Source organism: Hemicordylus capensis, chromosome 14 (assembly GCF_027244095.1).
Source record: "Hemicordylus capensis ecotype Gifberg chromosome 14, rHemCap1.1.pri, whole genome shotgun sequence".
Lineage (NCBI taxonomy): Eukaryota > Metazoa > Chordata > Lepidosauria > Squamata > Cordylidae > Hemicordylus > Hemicordylus capensis.
The window spans coordinates 20814833-20832801 of record NC_069670.1 but is presented as its reverse complement, the minus strand read 5'-3'; the positions used below and the strand labels follow the sequence as shown (position 1 = coordinate 20832801).

At 47.2% G+C, this 17969-nt stretch overlaps 2 protein-coding genes across 10 annotated transcripts in view; one reads left to right on the top strand and one right to left on the bottom strand.

The window, feature by feature from the left end:
- Positions 1 to 17969, bottom strand: part of LOC128337656 (zinc finger protein 268-like) — an 80952-nt gene that overhangs the window by 59177 nt on the left and 3806 nt on the right. The window contains exon 3 of one of the 9 annotated variants that reach the window (XR_008312377.1): positions 7186 to 7314. The exons of 6 other annotated variants lie outside the window; for them this stretch is intronic. The gene's annotated coding sequence lies outside the window, so the exon portion shown is untranslated. Of the gene's footprint in view, positions 1 to 7185; positions 7318 to 17969 lie in introns of those variants that run through there. 2 more of the 9 variants (XR_008312376.1, XR_008312379.1) reach the window with 2 other exon arrangements.
- On the top strand, positions 1196 to 14510 carry LOC128337657 (zinc finger protein 268-like). Its single transcript, XM_053278892.1, has 2 exons — positions 1196 to 1508; positions 7270 to 14510. Exon 2 carries the CDS (start codon positions 7499 to 7501, stop codon positions 9521 to 9523), a length of 2025 nt encoding a protein of 674 aa, XP_053134867.1. The 5' UTR covers positions 1196 to 1508; positions 7270 to 7498; the 3' UTR covers positions 9524 to 14510.

Here is a 17969-nt window from a genome sequence, read left to right as displayed (position 1 = left end):
ACCTGGTTTATTAAACTAACGCAGAATGAAAAATCCAAATCCTGTGTAAAGTGCTCCCTGATAGCAATCTGCCCAATATGTGAATGCACATCCTCCATTCTGGAGGTGATGTGAACTAAAAGCTGGGTGTGAAAAACCTCCAGTTTGTCAACTTGCGTCTCTCTCTGTCACTGGGGTGTGTCAGGGCAGAATCACAGGACCAAATCCTTCTTTGAAACCAATTCCCTGTTCTGATGGTCCCATCTCAAGAAACAGGGCAGGGAGGGAGGGAGAAAAAGGCAGCATCGAGCAAGAGAAACTGTACAGAAAAAAGCTAGTCAAGAGATGGAGGAGCTGGAGCACCTTCCTGAGGAGGAAAGGCGAAAGATTCGTCTCTCTTTTCAAAGCTAAAAGACAACGAAGGGGGAGTCAAAGAGAGAGTTGGGCGTGTCCAAGCCATAGAGCCAGAATGTGGGGTGGTGGTGATCCACTCTCACAACCATGGAAGTGAAGCTGATTAGAAGCCGGTTCTCTGGCACAAATCAGTTCTTGTCTTTTTACGGCAGGGGTTCCCAGACAGGGTTCCCCAGAGGTGGTTGGACTAAAAGGCCCATCATCCCCTGCCCAGAATGCCCAAGTCCCATCATGAATGGAGTGTGTGTGTCACTGTCAGGCGAGGTCAGGGGGACCCTCAGGCAGGGCCCCCTCTGCCCCTAGGTTGGCCCCACTGACCCCCAGATCCCCCTGAGGCCGGGCTGTGCAGGAGGTGGGGTGCAGCAGCCCTTCCATCGGGGACCTGGCAGTTTCCTTCCCTCCCCTCAGCTTCCCTCCTCAGAGCAGACGGGAGGAGCCAGAGACCAGCTGCTTGCTTGCTTGCTTGGGGCCAGGAGTTCTGCCTTCGGCGGCTGCATCCATCACCCCCCCTTCCCCCTGGATCTCTCTTTCTCTCCTCCTCCTCCTCCTCCTCCTCTTCCTGCTGCCGGCCGGGCTCTGAGCTCCCCAGGCTGCACCACCCTCCGCTTGTGCCCCCCCCCTGCCTTCCCTTATCCTCACAGTCTCCCACCCGCAGCCCGGCTTCCTGAAGTCCTCGGAGTGCTGCTTCAAGAGCGGCCAGGAAGGGAGGAGCTGCTGCAGCTGCATTTCCATTCCCTGCCCAGCCTCTCACCTTCCTGTGCAATGCATTGTGGGATAGCCCCCCCCCCACGCCCACCAGGGATTTGGGGAACCTGAGAATAACCTGAAAGTGTTGCATGAGGAGCAACTGAGGAGGAGGAAGCGGAAGAGAAGGCGGGGAGGGGGAGTGAAGGGCTTGGAAAGGAGGCAGAGCTTGCAGGAGGCTGCAGAAGCCGACTGGGCCTAATAACGAGCAGGACTTTCCTGAGTTTTCAGGGGCCTCCTTGAGTCTGCAGCAGGGTGCAAGAGGACGGCGCTGCCTGAAGGATTGAACGTGTTCTTACACACACACACACACACATACCGTGCCAGCCTGAAGGACTCTGGGCTGCTGCATGCTTTGGATAAAGAGCAAGGTAAGGAGGAAAAGCAACAGCAGCACCCCGAGGAAGGGGTGGAGGTGGTGGTCTCTCTCTCTCTCTCCCTCTCCCAGGAACCCAGCAGTCTTTTCTGCTGTCAGAAATGTCCCGGCATGGCTCTGAGGTGTGCAGCCAGCAGCATCCACCTGTCCAGGGCATGGAGGTGGGTGGGGAGAGAGAGAGGCCAGGAGGGTTTGCAAGAAGAGAGCCACCATGGTGTAGAGGTTAGAGTGCTGGACTAGGACTGGGGAGACCTGAGTTCCGATTACCATTCAGCCATGAGAATTGCTAGGTGACTCTGGACCAGTCACTTCTCTCTCAGCCTAACCTACTCCACAGGGTTGTTGTGAAAGAGAAACTCAAGTATGGAGGAAGAGCGGGATATAAAATGTAAAATAATAAATGAATATAATAACTCTTTGCTCCAACCCCAGATTGGCCCCAAAGCTCTCAACAACCAGTGACTGTTGAGCTGGGGAAGGGGAAAGTTTCTCCTTGCCATTCATATTGAACTAATGATTCTTTCTTTCCTTTCTACTCCTGTTTGCAAAGAGACCAAAGAGAAAGTTCAGATGAGACTTTTCAAGGTGTGTTGAGTATATCGGTAGGGTTTCCCCCCCAATTCCCACTTCAGATGAAGAGCCCAGTGTGGGTTGAGTATCTTCTTCCAACCACTTCTTTCGAATCCTACTGGACCTGGCTTGCTATCCCAGATGCAGACCTATCCCTCTGCTCTCTCTCTATGGTTCCCAGCCTTGCTTTGTTGTATCTCCTGCGTCAAACAGGAGATCTATGCTCCTTCCCATAGATATAAGTCCCTAAAACAATAGAGTCAGGCACATTGATCAGCTGTGGAGATGCAATTCTTTTCCAAGGCAGAACTGAGAACTTTGGCTCTGTCTTCTATGGAGACTTTCTCTGTCTGCTAGCTTGAAGTACACACATTAAATGGGCATATTTGGAGATCGCAGGCTGCACCCCAGGGGTGTGTGATAGATATATCCTTGCATTTAGAAAGCATTCCTCCACAATCCAGTCTTTTTTCTCTCTGGGTGACTCTAGCCTTTCTTTCCTCGGAGCTTTCTTGCTCCTCCATGCTTTTCAAAAGGAGAGTTTCCCAGCATTTTCTGGGGGAAGGATGCTATTTTGTGGGGTTTTTTTTAAAAATGGTTTTGGTAGTCTGCATGAGTTATGGAACCTACCTGCAAAAACAAAACCAATGTTTTAGTCTTTTGAGGGTTGGTCTGGGAGTTTATGTCAGAGAGTGAGTGAGTGAGTCCCAAGCAGCTTGAGATAGAGAGATAATAGTGAGCTGGGGAAAAGGCCTTTGATAGGCAAGGATCCTCACAGTTTCCAAGCCCACAACCCCAGATTTCTGCTGGGAATGAAAAGATAGTTTTGAAACTGTAAGTGGGGTCCTGGAAGGTGGGGAAGAGGAGGCCAGGGGTGACCCCTGTGCCTGAAGGGACCTTCCTGGTGGTCTGGCTTCCCCCACCCCATCATTGCATTGGAATGGAAGAATACATGTGTAAGCCCAGCCAAATATTCCCCTTAGGGGTTGGGGCCCTTGCTCAGTAGAAGAGCACCTGCATGCTTGCATACAGAAGGCTCCGAGATCCCTGTCTGGCATCTCCAAGAGAGGGCTGAGAGAGATTCCTGCCTGCAGCCTTGGAGAAGCCGCTGCCAGACTGTGAAGACAAGACTGAGCTAGAGAGACCAATGTTCTGACTCAGTTGAAGGCAGCTTCCTATGTGCCTAAGGAGCACAGGCTGTCATAAGGCTTTTTCTCCCGCCATTTTACTTCTTACAACAGTCCTGTGAGGTAGGTTAGGAGGAGACAAAGTGATGGGCCCAAGGGCATCCACTGAGCTTCATGACTGAGTGGGAAAGGATTGGAACTTGGGTCTCTCCCATCCCAGTCAACCCACTTCTCACTCTCCTTCTTTATCTATTCATTGATCTTATGTTTCTATACAGACTGCTTTAAGAACTTTTAGGGTTCTCTAATCCTAGGTATAATTAGCAAACACAATTTGAAGCCACCTGCATGACTTGAAAGCACCTTCAGCCCATCTCCCCAGTCATTAGAGCTGGAGTGAAATTCCCTAGATGCACCCAGAGAAGCTCCGACAGGCTCATCTGGCTTTTTGCTCTGAATCCCCTTGATCAATTCATTGGGGAACACACACACCTTTGCCCTGGAGGAAACGAGGTCTCTGTTAGTTACTTTTCAGCTATTATCTAGAAAAAAGACTAAACTTGGAAGAGTGTTAAATGAAACCCCCACCAAAACTTAGGAAATAAAGGGGGCTGCTTCCATCTTTAGTGTGCAAAAGGGGCTAATAATAATAATAATAAATAATAATAATAATAGCCATCCCTCAGTGTTTTCTGGTGTGGGAGAAGGAGGCATGGAGAGAAGAAAGAAGGAGCCATGGTGTCTGGTCATACTAATGGACCCTGCGGCTTCCCAAGTAAAATGGAAACCATTCTCCATCAACAAAAGGAGCTTGGAAGTAGGTCCAGTAGGAATCCCCTTGAACAGCTGTAGATCAAGCTGATCAATGGCTCTTGGGCCTTTAATAACTATTTCTGTCCCATTTTTCTTGGGGCGAGGACAGACAGATGCAGGCTATGTAGTGCCTTTCAAAGAAAAAACTCCCCAAGCAGTTCACACAGAAAAAGTAGAGCAGAAGCTTGATAGATTCCGTTCCAAGGGGACATTGGAAAAAGCTCCCCCTGCTAACAGCTGCAGGCCAGGCCACTTGCAAATGCAAGCTCTGACTGGCTTAGATCATGGTGGCTTTGAATAAGGTCCATCTCACCCTCCAGCCTGCCTCACCCTTCAGCTCTCTTTTCAACACTCCCCTCATTTTGGAGCCTATTTCTCTTCTGAAGCTCAAAGTGGCCATATTGCACTTCATAGGCAAGTCTCCGCTTGCATATCGGATGAGCTGGATAGCTCTCTGGTCCCTGTTCCTCATCTGCTCCATGACCCTGATATCTCCTAACAGGTGCTGAGCGCCACTCAGGGTTAAGTCCAGGGTCATCTTCTCCCTATTTGGTTCCATGACCAGCTGTTCTAAGGCACAGTCATTTAGTGTATCTAGAAATCGGGCCTCTTTGACCCAGATGGGAATTTGCCCATTCCAAGGGAGGGTGGTTCAAGACACCCATTTTCACAACTCTGTCTCTCCTGGATGCCTCACTGATTTCCTCCTACAGATCATTGTCTAAGAGGGTTTAAAGCTGGTTCTATTTGCGTCTGCAAAGGAGGGAGGTTGGGAAAGGGTTTTATGGAGGAGAGGCCAAACTGGACAGGTCTGATCCTTCCCCACCTATCAGAAGCTTGAGTTCAATGCAATTGGGGTACAGAGAACAGACGAGAAACTGGGGAGCGCTGATGGCACGTGTGGGAAAGAACTGATGGGAGGGTCCAGCTCTCTGGCGAATTCTGTCTCCAGTCCCAATGGATATCTCCGCAGATCACTTGGATGGTTCTCGAGGGGCAGGGTCTTCCCACTTCTCACTGGGGTGTCATCTGTGAAACCTCTTGCCCATCTTTGGGGTTCTGGCCCATCTAGAGTTGTCAGATGTCCATCAAGTTGTTCTCTGGTGTTCAGTAGGGTTAACTCTTGCACCCCACTGTTTTGGGACAGGCCCGGAGAGCGGCTAGTGTCATGTGAAGTGTTCTCTGGCCTTGATGGATCAGCAACAAAAAGCCCATATCTCTGTCCTGGCCTTTAGGGCTGGCCTCATTGATGTTGATGGGAGGAGGGAGGGAGGAGCACTCTTCCTTCTAATACAAACAAGAGCTGCCAAAAGGCCTGGAAGATGCAACAATTAGCACCATAACAAGCGTGAATTACTTCCTGCTCATTTCTGTCCAGTACGTCTGGGAAACATCTAGCCGTTAACAAGCTGGCACTTTGCTTGAATCTAAAACATGAGCACAATTGCTAGAAGCCTTGTAGAGAGGAGGAGGCTTTAACATCTGCTTCCCAGAGACAGTGGCTTCCCAGTGGTGAGAGCATGTGTGGTTGCTGTCTGCTGTTGTCAGCTTACCAGCCTGTGTGCCCCCTAGCGTGTGGGGCTGTGGCTGCCCTGCAGGTTTGTCTGTGCGGGATCGGGGCCAGAGGGGGTGAGTCAGCAGTTCCTGAGGGTCAGCTGCTCGGATTAGCTGTCTTTCTGGGCTTATCAAAGGACGGCTGGCCTGTGGCGTTGGGCCTGCCACCGGTGGGGTCACACCAAAGGGGCAACACTAAAGGGGGTAGCCCCTTTGAGAGAGGCACTTCGGGGGGAGACTAGGACGAGGGCCTGATGATATTTGTTTGGCTTCTGTAGTTTTCTGATCCTGGGTGTTCCAGATGTGTCTTGTTTTGTCTGGGGTTGGGGAGACAGGGGTTGTGTCCACTGACTGTGGGGTGGCTATTATGGGGTGGTGGGGAATGGAGGAAGTAAATTTGGCAGGTCAGCGCATCGTTACAGGGGAAGGGAAGTCAGAAATCTATGAGCTGTTTTCCCTTCCAGCTGCCCTGCCAGCTCTTTGACCTTGGGGAGCAGTGTGGACCTCCCACCGACCCTTACCTTGCTCCTCTGTAGTGCCAGGTCTGTCCAGAATAAGTCAGAAACCATCCATGATCTGATTCTGGATGAAGGGGCAGACCTGGTATGTATTCCAGAGACTTGTTTGGGGGAGGCTGGTGGCCCAGTCTGGTCCCAGCTTCTCCCTCCAGGGTATTCTGTTGAGGAGCAGGTGCGGGGACATGGGCGGGGAGGTGGAGTGGCTGGGGTCTATAAGAATAACCTCTCCCTGACCAGGATCCAGGTGGAAGTGTCTGACCTTATTGAATGTGTGTACCTAGGTTTGGGGACCAGGGATAGACTGGGACTTTTCTTGGTGTACCGATCGCCCCACTGCCCAATGGAGTTTCTTACTGAGCCGACGGACTTGGTCTCAGGTGTCTCCCAGGGTTGTGGTCCTGGGGGACTTCAATGTCCACTTTGGGACCAATTTGTCTGGAGCTGCTCAGGAGTTCATAGTGGCCATGACGACTATGGGCCTATCCCAAAGGGTCTTGGGACCAACGCAAATTGCAGGTCACTTCCTGCTGAAATAAGAGCCTCCCCATCTCTTACAACTTTTAAAAGGGCAGTCAGGATGCATTTCTTCACCTAGGCTTGTAATTAGATATTGTTTTAATTTTTTAAATAGTTTTGACCTTTTAAATTTAAATTGTTGAAATGTGTCAATCTTTATTGGTTGTTTTTATTGTTTTGTAAACCGCCCAGAGAACTTGTGTTTTGGGCGGTATAAAAATATTTATTTTATTTTATTTTATTTTATTATTCAATCGTTAGATAAATAAATAAAGCCAGCCAGTGAATGTCCTGGTTCTGTAATCTGCAAAGTCACTGAGGCATGTTGCTCAGCTTCCAAAACATTAGCTTGTTCAAACAGCAAGATTCTTGGTTGTTGCCCATAGTCCTTTGGTGGGGGCAACTTATAAGAGAATACAAAATACAGGTATCAACGGGATATGAATAACAATATTTTAGAAGGCATTGCTAAGGAAATGAATAGATTAACAGGTTTAGCTCAGTAGTTTCATTAAGCAGTTCAGCGCCCATGTTGTTTCTCAAGGAGAAGAGACACATGCAGACAGGATCTGGGCCATTGGCTCGTGACAATAGGGTCTCCTTCAGTTTCCTTTTGTATCCCAGGCTCTAAATAGTTTTCTCTTTCGGGGTTCTGCAGGTAAATGTTGGGAGAGGAAGAATGATAGAAACCCAATGGATGGAGCTGCTAGATGGGGGAAAAGGAAACAAGAGAGACTAAAAACTGGAGGAAACTGGGAGAACAGGAATCAATCCAATGCTTTTCAGAATGTAATCCAGCAAATAATACAGCAAGCAGGAGAAAGAAGCCTGTGTCCTCCGTGTAGGAAAAGCTCCTCTACTGAACCCAGTTTCAATCTTAGAAGGAAATGAACACAAGTAAGAAACCACATAAATGCCTGGAATGTGGAAAGAGCTTCAGAACGAGTGGAGAACTTACTATACACCACAGAACCCACACTGGGGAAAAACCACATAAATGCTTGGAGTGTGGAAAGAGATTCAGCCAGAGAGCTCATCTTATTGTACACCATAGAACCCACACTGGGGAGAAGCCACATAAATGCCTAGAGTGTGGAAAGAGCTTCAGCACAAGTGGACATCTTATTATACACCATAGAACCCACACTGGGGAGAAACCACATAAATGCCTGGAGTGTGGAAAGAGCTTCAGCCAGAGAGCACATCTTATTGTACACCATAGGACCCACACTGGGGAGAAGCCACATAAATGCCTGGAATGTGGAAAGTGCTTCATCACAAGTAAAAAACTTACTATACACCACAGAACCCACACTGGGGAAAAACCGCATAAATGCTTTGAGTGTGGAAAGAGCTTCAGCCAGAGAGTACAACTTATTGTACACCATAGAACCCACACTGGGGAGAAGCCACATAAATGCCCGGAGTGTGGAAAGTGCTTCAGAACGAACGGAGAACTTACTGTACACCACAGAACCCACACTGGGGAGAAAACACATAAATGCCTGGAATGTGGAAAGAGCTTCAGCACAAGTAGAATACTTACTATACACCACAGAACCCACACTGGGGAAAAACCACATAAATGCTTTGAGTGTGGAAAGAGCTTCAGCAAGAGAGCACATCTTATTGTACACAATAGAACCCACACTGGGGAGAAGCCACATAAATGCCTGGAGTGTGGAAAGGGCTTCCATACAAGTGCACATCTTATTATACACCATAGAAGCCACACTGGAGAGAAACCACATAAATGTTTTGAGTGTGGAAAGAGCTTCAGCCAGAGACCACAACTTACTGTACACCATAGAACCCACACTGGGGAGAAACCGCATAAATGCCTGGAATGTGTAAAGAGCTTCAGCACAAGAGGAGCTCTTACTGTACACCATAGAGCCCACACTGGGGAGAAACCACACACATGCTTGGAGTGTAGAAAGAGCTTCAGCCAGAGAGCACATCTTACTGTACACTGTAGAACCCACACTGGGGAGAAACCACATAAATGCCTGGAGTGTGGAAAGAGCTTCAGCACAAGAGGAGCTCTTACTGTACACCACAGAACCCACACTGGGGAGAAACCACATAATTGCCTGGAATGTGGAAAGAGCTTCAGCACAAGTACAAAACTTACTATACACCACAGAACCCACACTGGAGAAAAACCACATAAATGCTTGGAGTGTGGAAAGAGCTTCAGCCAGAGAGCACATCTTATTGAACACTGTAGAACACACACTGGCGAGAAACCACATACATGTTCAGAGTGTGGAAAGAGCTTTAGCACAAGTAGAAAACTTACTATACACCACAGAACCCACACTGGGGAGAAACCACATAAATGCCTAGAGTGTGGAAAGAGCTTCCGCACAAGTTCACATCTTATTATACACCATAGAAGCCACACTGGAGAGAAACTACATAAATGCCTGGAGTGTGGAAAGAGCTTCAGCACGAGTGGAGAACTAACTGTACACCACAGAATCCACACTGGGGAGAAACCACATAAATGCATGGAGTGTGGAAAGAGCTTCAGCCAGAGAGCACATCTTATTGTACACCATAGAATCCACACTGGGGAGAAGTTACATAAATGCCGGGAGTGTGGAAAGTGCTTCAGAACGAACGGAGAACTTATTGTACACCACACAACTCACACTCTGGAGAAACCACATAAATGTTTGGATTGTGGAAAGTGCTTCAGAACAAGTGGATATCTTATTAAACATCACAGAACCCACACTGGTGAGAAACCACATAAATGCCTGGAGTGTGGAAAGAGCTTCAGCCAGATTGGAAATCTGCAAACACACCATAGAACCCACACTGGGGAGAAACCACATACATGCTTGGTGTGTGGAAAATGCTTCAGCCAGAGAGCACATCTTACAGTACACCATAGAACCCACTAGGGATGTTCATGAACCAGTCTGGAGGCCATTTTAGAGGTGGTGCTTCAAAGGTGGGACTGGCTCAAAGGCTCAGCGCCGGTGGTGTTGTGGTTCTTTAAGGGCAATGGAGGGTGCACTTACCCCTCCCTCCACTTTCCCCCTCTCTGGTGCTCCATCTTTAGCAAAAACCCATGGAGCAGCAGTATTCCTCCCTGCTGCCCCTTTCCTCATCCTTGACTGGAAATGGCTGGAAGTAGTGCATGCGCCCATCACTATGGGCGCTCAATGTGTACATGCTATGGGTGCACATGCAGGGGCTTTTCCCGGCCAAGAACAGGAGAAGGGGCGGCAGGGAGGTATGCTGCCGCCCCGTGCATTTTGCTAAAAATGGAGCTCCTTTTGGGGAAAAGCGGAGGGAGGGGTAACTGCACCCTTCCCCACCCTTAAAGAACCACTGCCCCCAACATCAAACTGCATCTCCGTGGTTTCATGCACACCACTAGAACCTACACTGGAGAGAAGCCACATAAACAACAGAAGCATGGTGGAACAGTGAGAACCAGTGAGACACTTTTATCCCTTCATATAAACTCTATAGAAAAGGCAGGGAGGGGCGCCTTGGAGGTGGAGTAGCACTGTATGTTAAAGAAGGGATAGAATCTAACAAGCTAGAAAACCTAGTTGGACTGGAGTCCTCCACAGAAACCCATACAAGGCCTGAAAGGGAACGTGCTACTGGGGATGTGCTATTGCCCTCCGGATCAAAATGCTCACAGCGACTTCGAGTTGCCGGAGGAAATCAGGGAGGCATCAAGGAGAGGCAGGGCTGTAATAATGGGTGATTTCAATTACACACACATAGGCTGGGTACATTCAGTCAGGTAATGACAAAGAGGTCAAATCAGATACGCTGAATAACTGTGCCCTAGAAGAGTTGGTCTTGGAACCAACCAGAGAGAAGGTGACCTTGGACTTAATCCTGAGTGGCAGTGGCACCCAGGACCTGGTGTGTGATGTCAGAATCATCAACCCTTTTTAGGGAAAAGTGACCAAATTCAGCATACATGCGGGGAGAGAATCGCCAAGGAAGTCTAACACAGACATTTTGAATTTCGGAAGAGGAAACTTCTCCAAAATGAGGAGTATGGTGAAAAGAAAGCTGAAAAGGAAAATCAGGAGAGTCACTTTGCTACAGAGTGCATGGAGTTTACTCAAAATCACAGTACTAGAAGGCCAGTTAGATTGTATACCCCAAAGGAGGAAAGGTACTGCTACGTCCAGGGGGATGCCAGCATGGCTAACATTCTACAACAATGGACAAAAACATGTATGAAAATGTACTTCATTGTCATTAATGGATTCTGAATACAGAATCTGGATCCCCTGTGTACCAAACACAGATCACGTGCAATTTAGCCATCCAGAGCATAGGCTAGAAGTTCAAACTCTCCAGCTCACAAGGAAGCCACAAAAGGGAAGAAGACTTCCTTCCGAAATTGGAAGGCCTGTCCAAATGAAGAGAACAGAAAGGAACACAAACTCTGACCAAAGAAATGCAAGGTGACAATAAGGGAGGCAAAAAGAGAGTTTGAGGAATATTTAGTTAAATAAGTCAAGGGGAATAACAAAAACTTCTTTAAATGCATCAGAAGCAGGCTATCTGCCAGGTAGGCGGGTGGACCATTAGACAATGACGGAGTGAAAGGGATTATTAAGGAGGATATGGAGGTTGCAGAGAAGCTAAATGAGTTCTTTGCCTCCGTCTTCATGGCAGAGGATACTGAGCATATACCTGTTCCTGAACCAGGCTTTTCGGGGATGGAGGCTAAAGAACTGAGTCAGATAGAAGTCACAAGAGATGATGTTCTAAACTGTCTGGAAAAACTGAAAACTAGCAAATCGCCAGGGCTGGATGGCATCCATCCAAGAGTCTTTAAAGAACTCAAATGTGAAATTGCCAACCTCCTTGCAAAAATGTATAACTTATCCCTACAATCAGGCTCTGTACCAGAGGACTAGAAAGTAGCAAATGCAACACGGATTTTCAAAAAGGGGTAATCCAGCAAATTACAGGCCGGTTAGCTTAACATCTGTTCTAGGCAAATTGAAGGAAAGCATTCTGAAGGATAAAATTGTAAAGCACCTAATAGAACATGTCCCCCAGGGACTGGTGTACTGGGACTGGTGCTTTTTAATTTATTCCTTAATGATCTAGAAGCAGGGGTAAGCAGCGAGGTGGCCAAATTTGCAGATGATACCAAACTCTTTCGGGTAGTGAAATCCATAACTGATTGTGAAGAGCTCCAAAAGGATCTCTCCAAACTGGGTGAGTGGGCGACAAAGTGGCAAATGCGGTTCAAGTGTAAAGTGATGCACATTGGGACGAAGAACCCCAGCTTCAAGTATATCATCATCATCCTCAATATCAATTTGATTACGGACATTGGCCAGCAAAAATAGGAGTAACAAATATACTCAATACAACGATCAATAAAACAATGCTAAAACACAATAAAACAGAATACAATCACTCATAATAAATTACTTATAAACAATAGACAGCTCTCTCAATTAAGCACTTAATAGGGACCTTAACCTAATGGCAATGTAGAAAAATTTAGCCACGATTGTTGTAATCCCGGGGCTTGAATCCGCGAGGCAGTAATATGTATAAAAGAGCTCACACCTTCCGGGAAATTTGAGTAACAGAGGGGAAATAAGGTCTTCTCTAGCATCCCGATATGTAGAGCGATATAGCAAAACATGGGTGACAGTTTCCAGGAGGCCAACGCCACAAGGGCAGAAAACCACAAGAAGATGATCTTTAGCAAACCTCCGTTCCAAAAGAGAAGAGGGCAACACATTAAACCGGGCCCGAGCAAAAAAGAGAAGTGGGCAACACATTAAACCGGGCCCGAGCAAATGAAACCCGAGATTTAGAAAAATGCAGCGTTGTTAAGAAGTTAGCACCTCTATCTCCCAAGGTGGCAAAATCCCAAAATGTAAAGGGGACCAAAAGGTCAAGTGGAAACTTCAATTATATGCTGATGGGATCTGAGCTGTTGGTGACTGACCAGGAGAGGGATCTTGGGGTCATGGTGGAGAACTCGTTGTAAGTGTTGACTCAATGTGTGGAGGCTGTGAAAAAAGCCAATTCCATGCTAGGGATCATTAGGAAGGGGAGTGAAAATAAAACTGCTAATATTATAATGCCGTAATACAAAACTATGGTGTGGCCACACCTGGAGTACTGCGTACAATTCTGGTCACCACATCTAAAAAAGGATATTGAAGAAATGGAATAGGTGCAGAAGAGGGCAACCAAGATGATCAGGAGCCTAGAGCACCTTTCTTGTGAGGCAAGGCTACAACACCTGGGGCTTTTTAATTTAGAAAAAAGACTGTGGGGAGACATGATAGAGGTCTATAAAATCATGCCTGGTATGGAGAAAGGGGACAGAGAGAAATTCTTCTCCCTCTCACATAACCCTAGAACTAGGGGTCATCCCATGAAATAGATTGCCAGGAAATCTAGGGCCAACAAATGGAAGTACTTTTTCACACAACACATAATACACTTGTGGAATTCTCTGCCACAAGATGTGGTGACAGTCAACAACCTGGATGGCTTGAAGAGGGGTTTGGATAACGTCATGGAGGAGAGGTCTATCATCGGCTACTAGTCAGAGGACTTCAGGCCACCTCCAGCCTCAAAGGCAGGATGCCTCTGAGTACCAGTTGTGGGGGAGTAACAGCAGGAGAGAGGGCATACCCTCAACTCCTGCCTGTGGCGTCCAGCGGCATCTCGTGGGCCACTGTGCGAAACAGGATGCTGGACTAGATGACCCTTGCAGGGCTGTTCTTAAATGCCTGAAGTGTGGAAAGAGCTTCAACCTGAATAAACACCATAGAACGCACACTGGGGAGAAACCACATGAATGCCTGGCGTGTGGAGAGACTTCAGCACAAGTGGAGCTCTTACTGTATCCCATAGAACCCACATAGAGAAAACCACATGAATGCTTGGAGTGTTAATAGAACATCGGGAGGAAGGCAAGACTTACTGCACATGAGCAAACCCATAGAGCTTAAAAACCATACACCTGACACTGCAGAGAAACCTGGGAAACTACCTCACTGTGTGAAATATCAAACCTTGTCCAATTTCTTTTTCTCTTTTTGACTTGCTTTGACCCTTGTTACCTTCTGAGGGAATTGAGGCCGAGTGTTCATACTGGTGTGTTTGGTTCTGTGTTAAGAATAAGTGTGCATCATTCGGTCCAACTGATTCATGAATATTAGTGTTTCACAGCATTCCCTTGCTTTTCCTTGCCTACGAATCCCGTTCTGTGTTGGTTGGTGTAGACAATACTGAGCTGGATGGACCAGTCGTGTGACTGAGTTCCGGAGCTTCATATGTCCGTCTGGAGCACGTCTCCCTCAGGAGTTGAGCCCCTGCTTTCCATGCCAGAGGTCCCAGGTTCAATCCCTGGCAGCATCCACAGAGAGGGCTGGGATAGAGGTTGCCTGGAACCTTGGAGGGTTGCTGCCAGTCAGTGTAGACCAGTGTTGAACAACTTTGTCCCTCCTGCCATTGTTGGCTACATCTCGCATATTTCTAATTGTTGGAGATGAACTTCCAGTGCATCGACCTTTTGCACCAACTGTCCTAATGACCACTAGGGGCATTGGGAGTAGAGACAGTGAGTCAGGGTCTCCCGATCTGTCCCCACTCTATGACCCCTCAACGGACTCTGCAGCACTTCCTGTACTGAGTCACAATCCTTCCTTTCCTCCTAGAGATCAGATGTAAACATCTTTCTCTCTCTTTCCTTACCTATCCATTATGTAGTCCTTTAGATTAGATATAGGTCTTTCCTATCTAAGTGTATTTAACCAATAAATATTTATAGTGTTTAGTCATACAAAGATCTCCATGTGTTTTCTCTACATAGCTGCAATATCCAAACCATCCTCTGCTACCTACTCTGTAACTGGAGTGTGTGCTCATTCCTTAGTGCTCTGCTGTTTTACCTATTGTGGGTAAAAATCAACAACCTTTAACACTAATAATCTCTGTTCCATTTCAAAATGGAGACTAAATCACCACGCACACCCCTTTTTTTTAATGCCAACAATGTGACAAGAAATTTGCAGGCTGATTAATTCAGCACTATCCCAAAACACCCATTTTGGAAGGGCGGTATATAAATCAAGTAAATAAAGATATAAATAAAACCAGGTCACTAAGAAGGGGGCTGCACGATTTACTATGCTTTTACTTAACTGAGCCCATCTGATGTGATGCAGGATCACACTCACTGCACTGAGAATTAAAGATCTTTTGGAGCCCTTCTTGATACACAAGTTCCTTGTTCTGATAGGGACCAGCATGGAGAGCTGGTCTGGATGTTGAAAGCACGACTTGTCCTCTTAACTAAGCAGGGTCCACCCTGGTTGCATTTGAATGGAGCACTGTAAGATTTTCCCCTTAGGGGATGGATCTGCTCTGGGAAGAGCAGAAGGTTCCAAGTTCCCTCCCTGGCAGCATCTCCAAGATAGGGCTGAGAGAGATCCCTGCCTGCAACTTTGGAAAAGCTGCTGCCAGTCTGTGCAGACAATACTAAGCTAGATGGACCAATGGTCTGACTCGGTATATTGCAGCTTCCTATGTCCCTATGATGGTCTCATCTCAAAAAGTGGGGGAGCGTCTGAGTCAGTTTTGTCATGAAATAATTGATTTAAAGAGGAAGGACCAACCTTCATTCATTCATTCATCCAGACAGACTGGAAGTCTAATGAAACCTGATCAAAAGCCAATTTGCACTGCAAGGATCCAACTCAGTAAAGTCATCGAAATCAGTAATTCACCAAGAGTCAGTACATTAAGAATCAGTGCAGATTTCCCCCCTAAATCTATCCTAGACAAAACCGGTTGCAAGAGAATTTTTGAATCCTAGGTTTTCTTGCAGGAAAGAACAAGCAAGCAGCAGTCAAGCTTTCTAGTTGGAGATCAGAAGAGCTTCCCTCTGGCGCTCCACACAGGCGCTCCCCCACCTCCCTCCCTCCCTCTGCTTTCCCAAAGAACTATTCCAATGCAAATATCCTGTGATCAGGAAATAAACAGCAAAGGAGCAGGGCAGGCTGCAAAAATAAGTTGCTGAAGTTCCTCTCTGCAGAGAAGCTGGTTGGCTGCAAAAGCAAAGCTTCCTGTTTTGTTCCTGAGCTTCCCCCTCGCTCTCCACACGGGCAGGCAGGCTCTCCTCCACCACCTGCTTTCCAGAAGAAGGATTTACTGAGGGCTCACAGGTGCCTGGCTCTGAGGATCTCTCTTGCTTGCCTTGCAGCGCCCGCCCCTCCCATCTGTGTGTTGAAGGAAGCCAGCACAGCAGCTCAGATCATGTGCCTCTCATGTGTGGTGCCCAGCCAATGAGCGAAGGGGGAGGGGGAGGAGGCGGGGCCAGTGCCTGGTCACAAGGCCAAAGGGTGTGGTGGAAGGAGGAGGGAGAGGGGGAAGGATATGGTGGCACGCTACGGCCAGAAAAAAACCAGTTTTCCTCCAATCAGAACTAAATTATAATGTATGAAGGTGGGCAGGCAGGTGGAGGACAGGGGAGTCTCTGGGGCGCCCCCCTTCAAGTGGCGCCCAGGGCACATGCCCTGGCTGCTCCCCCCCCCGAGTTACACATCTGGCCTCAGGCTGGAAGCACTTGGTGCCTCTTGTGCGGGGAGGGGTTTCTCTTTTGACTCTTCCAGAAACTGTTCTCTGGGAGGCTCAAAAAATACAACATTAAAACATGAGATAAAAACACACAGTACTTTACTGCAGAGAGGAGCATCTACAGATAAATTATGACAAATCTAAAATTATGTGTTTCACCAATAAAGTAACAAAATTTGTATGGATGCTAGATGGACACCGACTAGAACAGGTAAATCAAATAAAATACTTGGGGGTAATTTTTCAACACAATGCTGGGAAATCAGCACATATAAGTATGGTCACAGAGTCGGAAAAACGCAGCACAACAGCAATCTTAAGATTTTCTAGAACTCAGGGTGCAGGCTTCATACCAGCTGCCTTAAAGCTTTATACTGCAAAGGTCATTCCGCAATTATTGTATGGTATACAACTAGGTCCATACTCAAGGTTTGACACTTTGGAGAGAAGCCAATCAGGATTCTTGAGGAACTTATTTGGCACTCCAAAATGTACAGCAAATGTGACTTTAAGGACAGAGGCTGGCTTTATAAAAATTGAATCTCGGGCCTGGCTTCTGATTATTTATTTCTGGTTGAAAATACATCTGCGACCAGTTGGTTTAATTCCTGAGTTTCTCTCAGTTAGTCCCCAGTCACTATGGTGTGCTACAGTAAGTACGAAACTCGCCTCTCTAGGCTTAGACCCAGCTCAACTGCTGGAACTGGGTCTAGCGAATGCGAAAAGAGTAGTGAGACAACGCTTTGTTGATACTGAGATCCAAGAAAACTGGGCTGCGCTTCCAGAGTTTGATAGAGCTATAAGAACTAATATGGATCTTTCCCCCGCAAAATATCTGTCGACAATTACTTTTTCTTAGTTTCGATGGATATTCACGAGAGTAAGAGTTAATTCCTTTCCATCTGCACTTCTAGCTGGGAGGTTTTAGGGTGTGCCTTTAGAAGAACGACACTGTAGTTGTGGGTCAGGAGATACAGAAACTGTTGCACACAGCCACTGGCCGGCCATGGGACCGCATGGTCCACAGTTGTGGGTCAGGAGATACAGAAACTGTTGCACACAGCCACTGGCCGGCCATGGGACCGCATGGTCCACAGCGGCACGTCCCCTTTTTAAAAGTCTCCTGAAAATGCTGCTGCACTAAGTGCTGTGTGTGTTGAAGAGCAGCTTTGAGTTTTTTAAGCACTTTCTCATGCTGTTCCCCTGCATGTTTGTTGAGCAAGGTGAAGTTGATTAGGCTTTCAGAGTTTCCAGCTTATGGTTCTCAGGATGTTGCTAACTCCAACTCCCATCATCCCCAGCTATAATTTATTGTGGCTGGGGTTGATGGGAGTTGTAGTTCAGCAACAGCTGGAATACCACAGGTGGGGAACCCCTAAGCTTACATGGCAGCTATTGCTTTTTTTGCCTTGAGTCCTCTGCAGCTACATGGGGGTTAACAAGCATGGTCTTTTTTTTCTTTTGAGCAGCAAAGCATCCATCTTTCCCTTTCAAAGTGCCAATTAATGTGTAATAGTGCCTGCTACCTCACTGCCTTTGTTGTGCATCAAACATTCATATATTTAGCCTTTCTGGATCTAAATTCCCTTTAACTTTGATGCGCCCATTGGAGCAGTGTGTCTGCTGGCATTAGTCTGATATTTTGCCAGGATTGGGCAGCTATTGAAGTCCTCATGGAGAGCCAAGGTCCTGGAGCACTGTTAAAATTAAGCACTATTAAAATTCTATTTTATTTCTGCAATAATT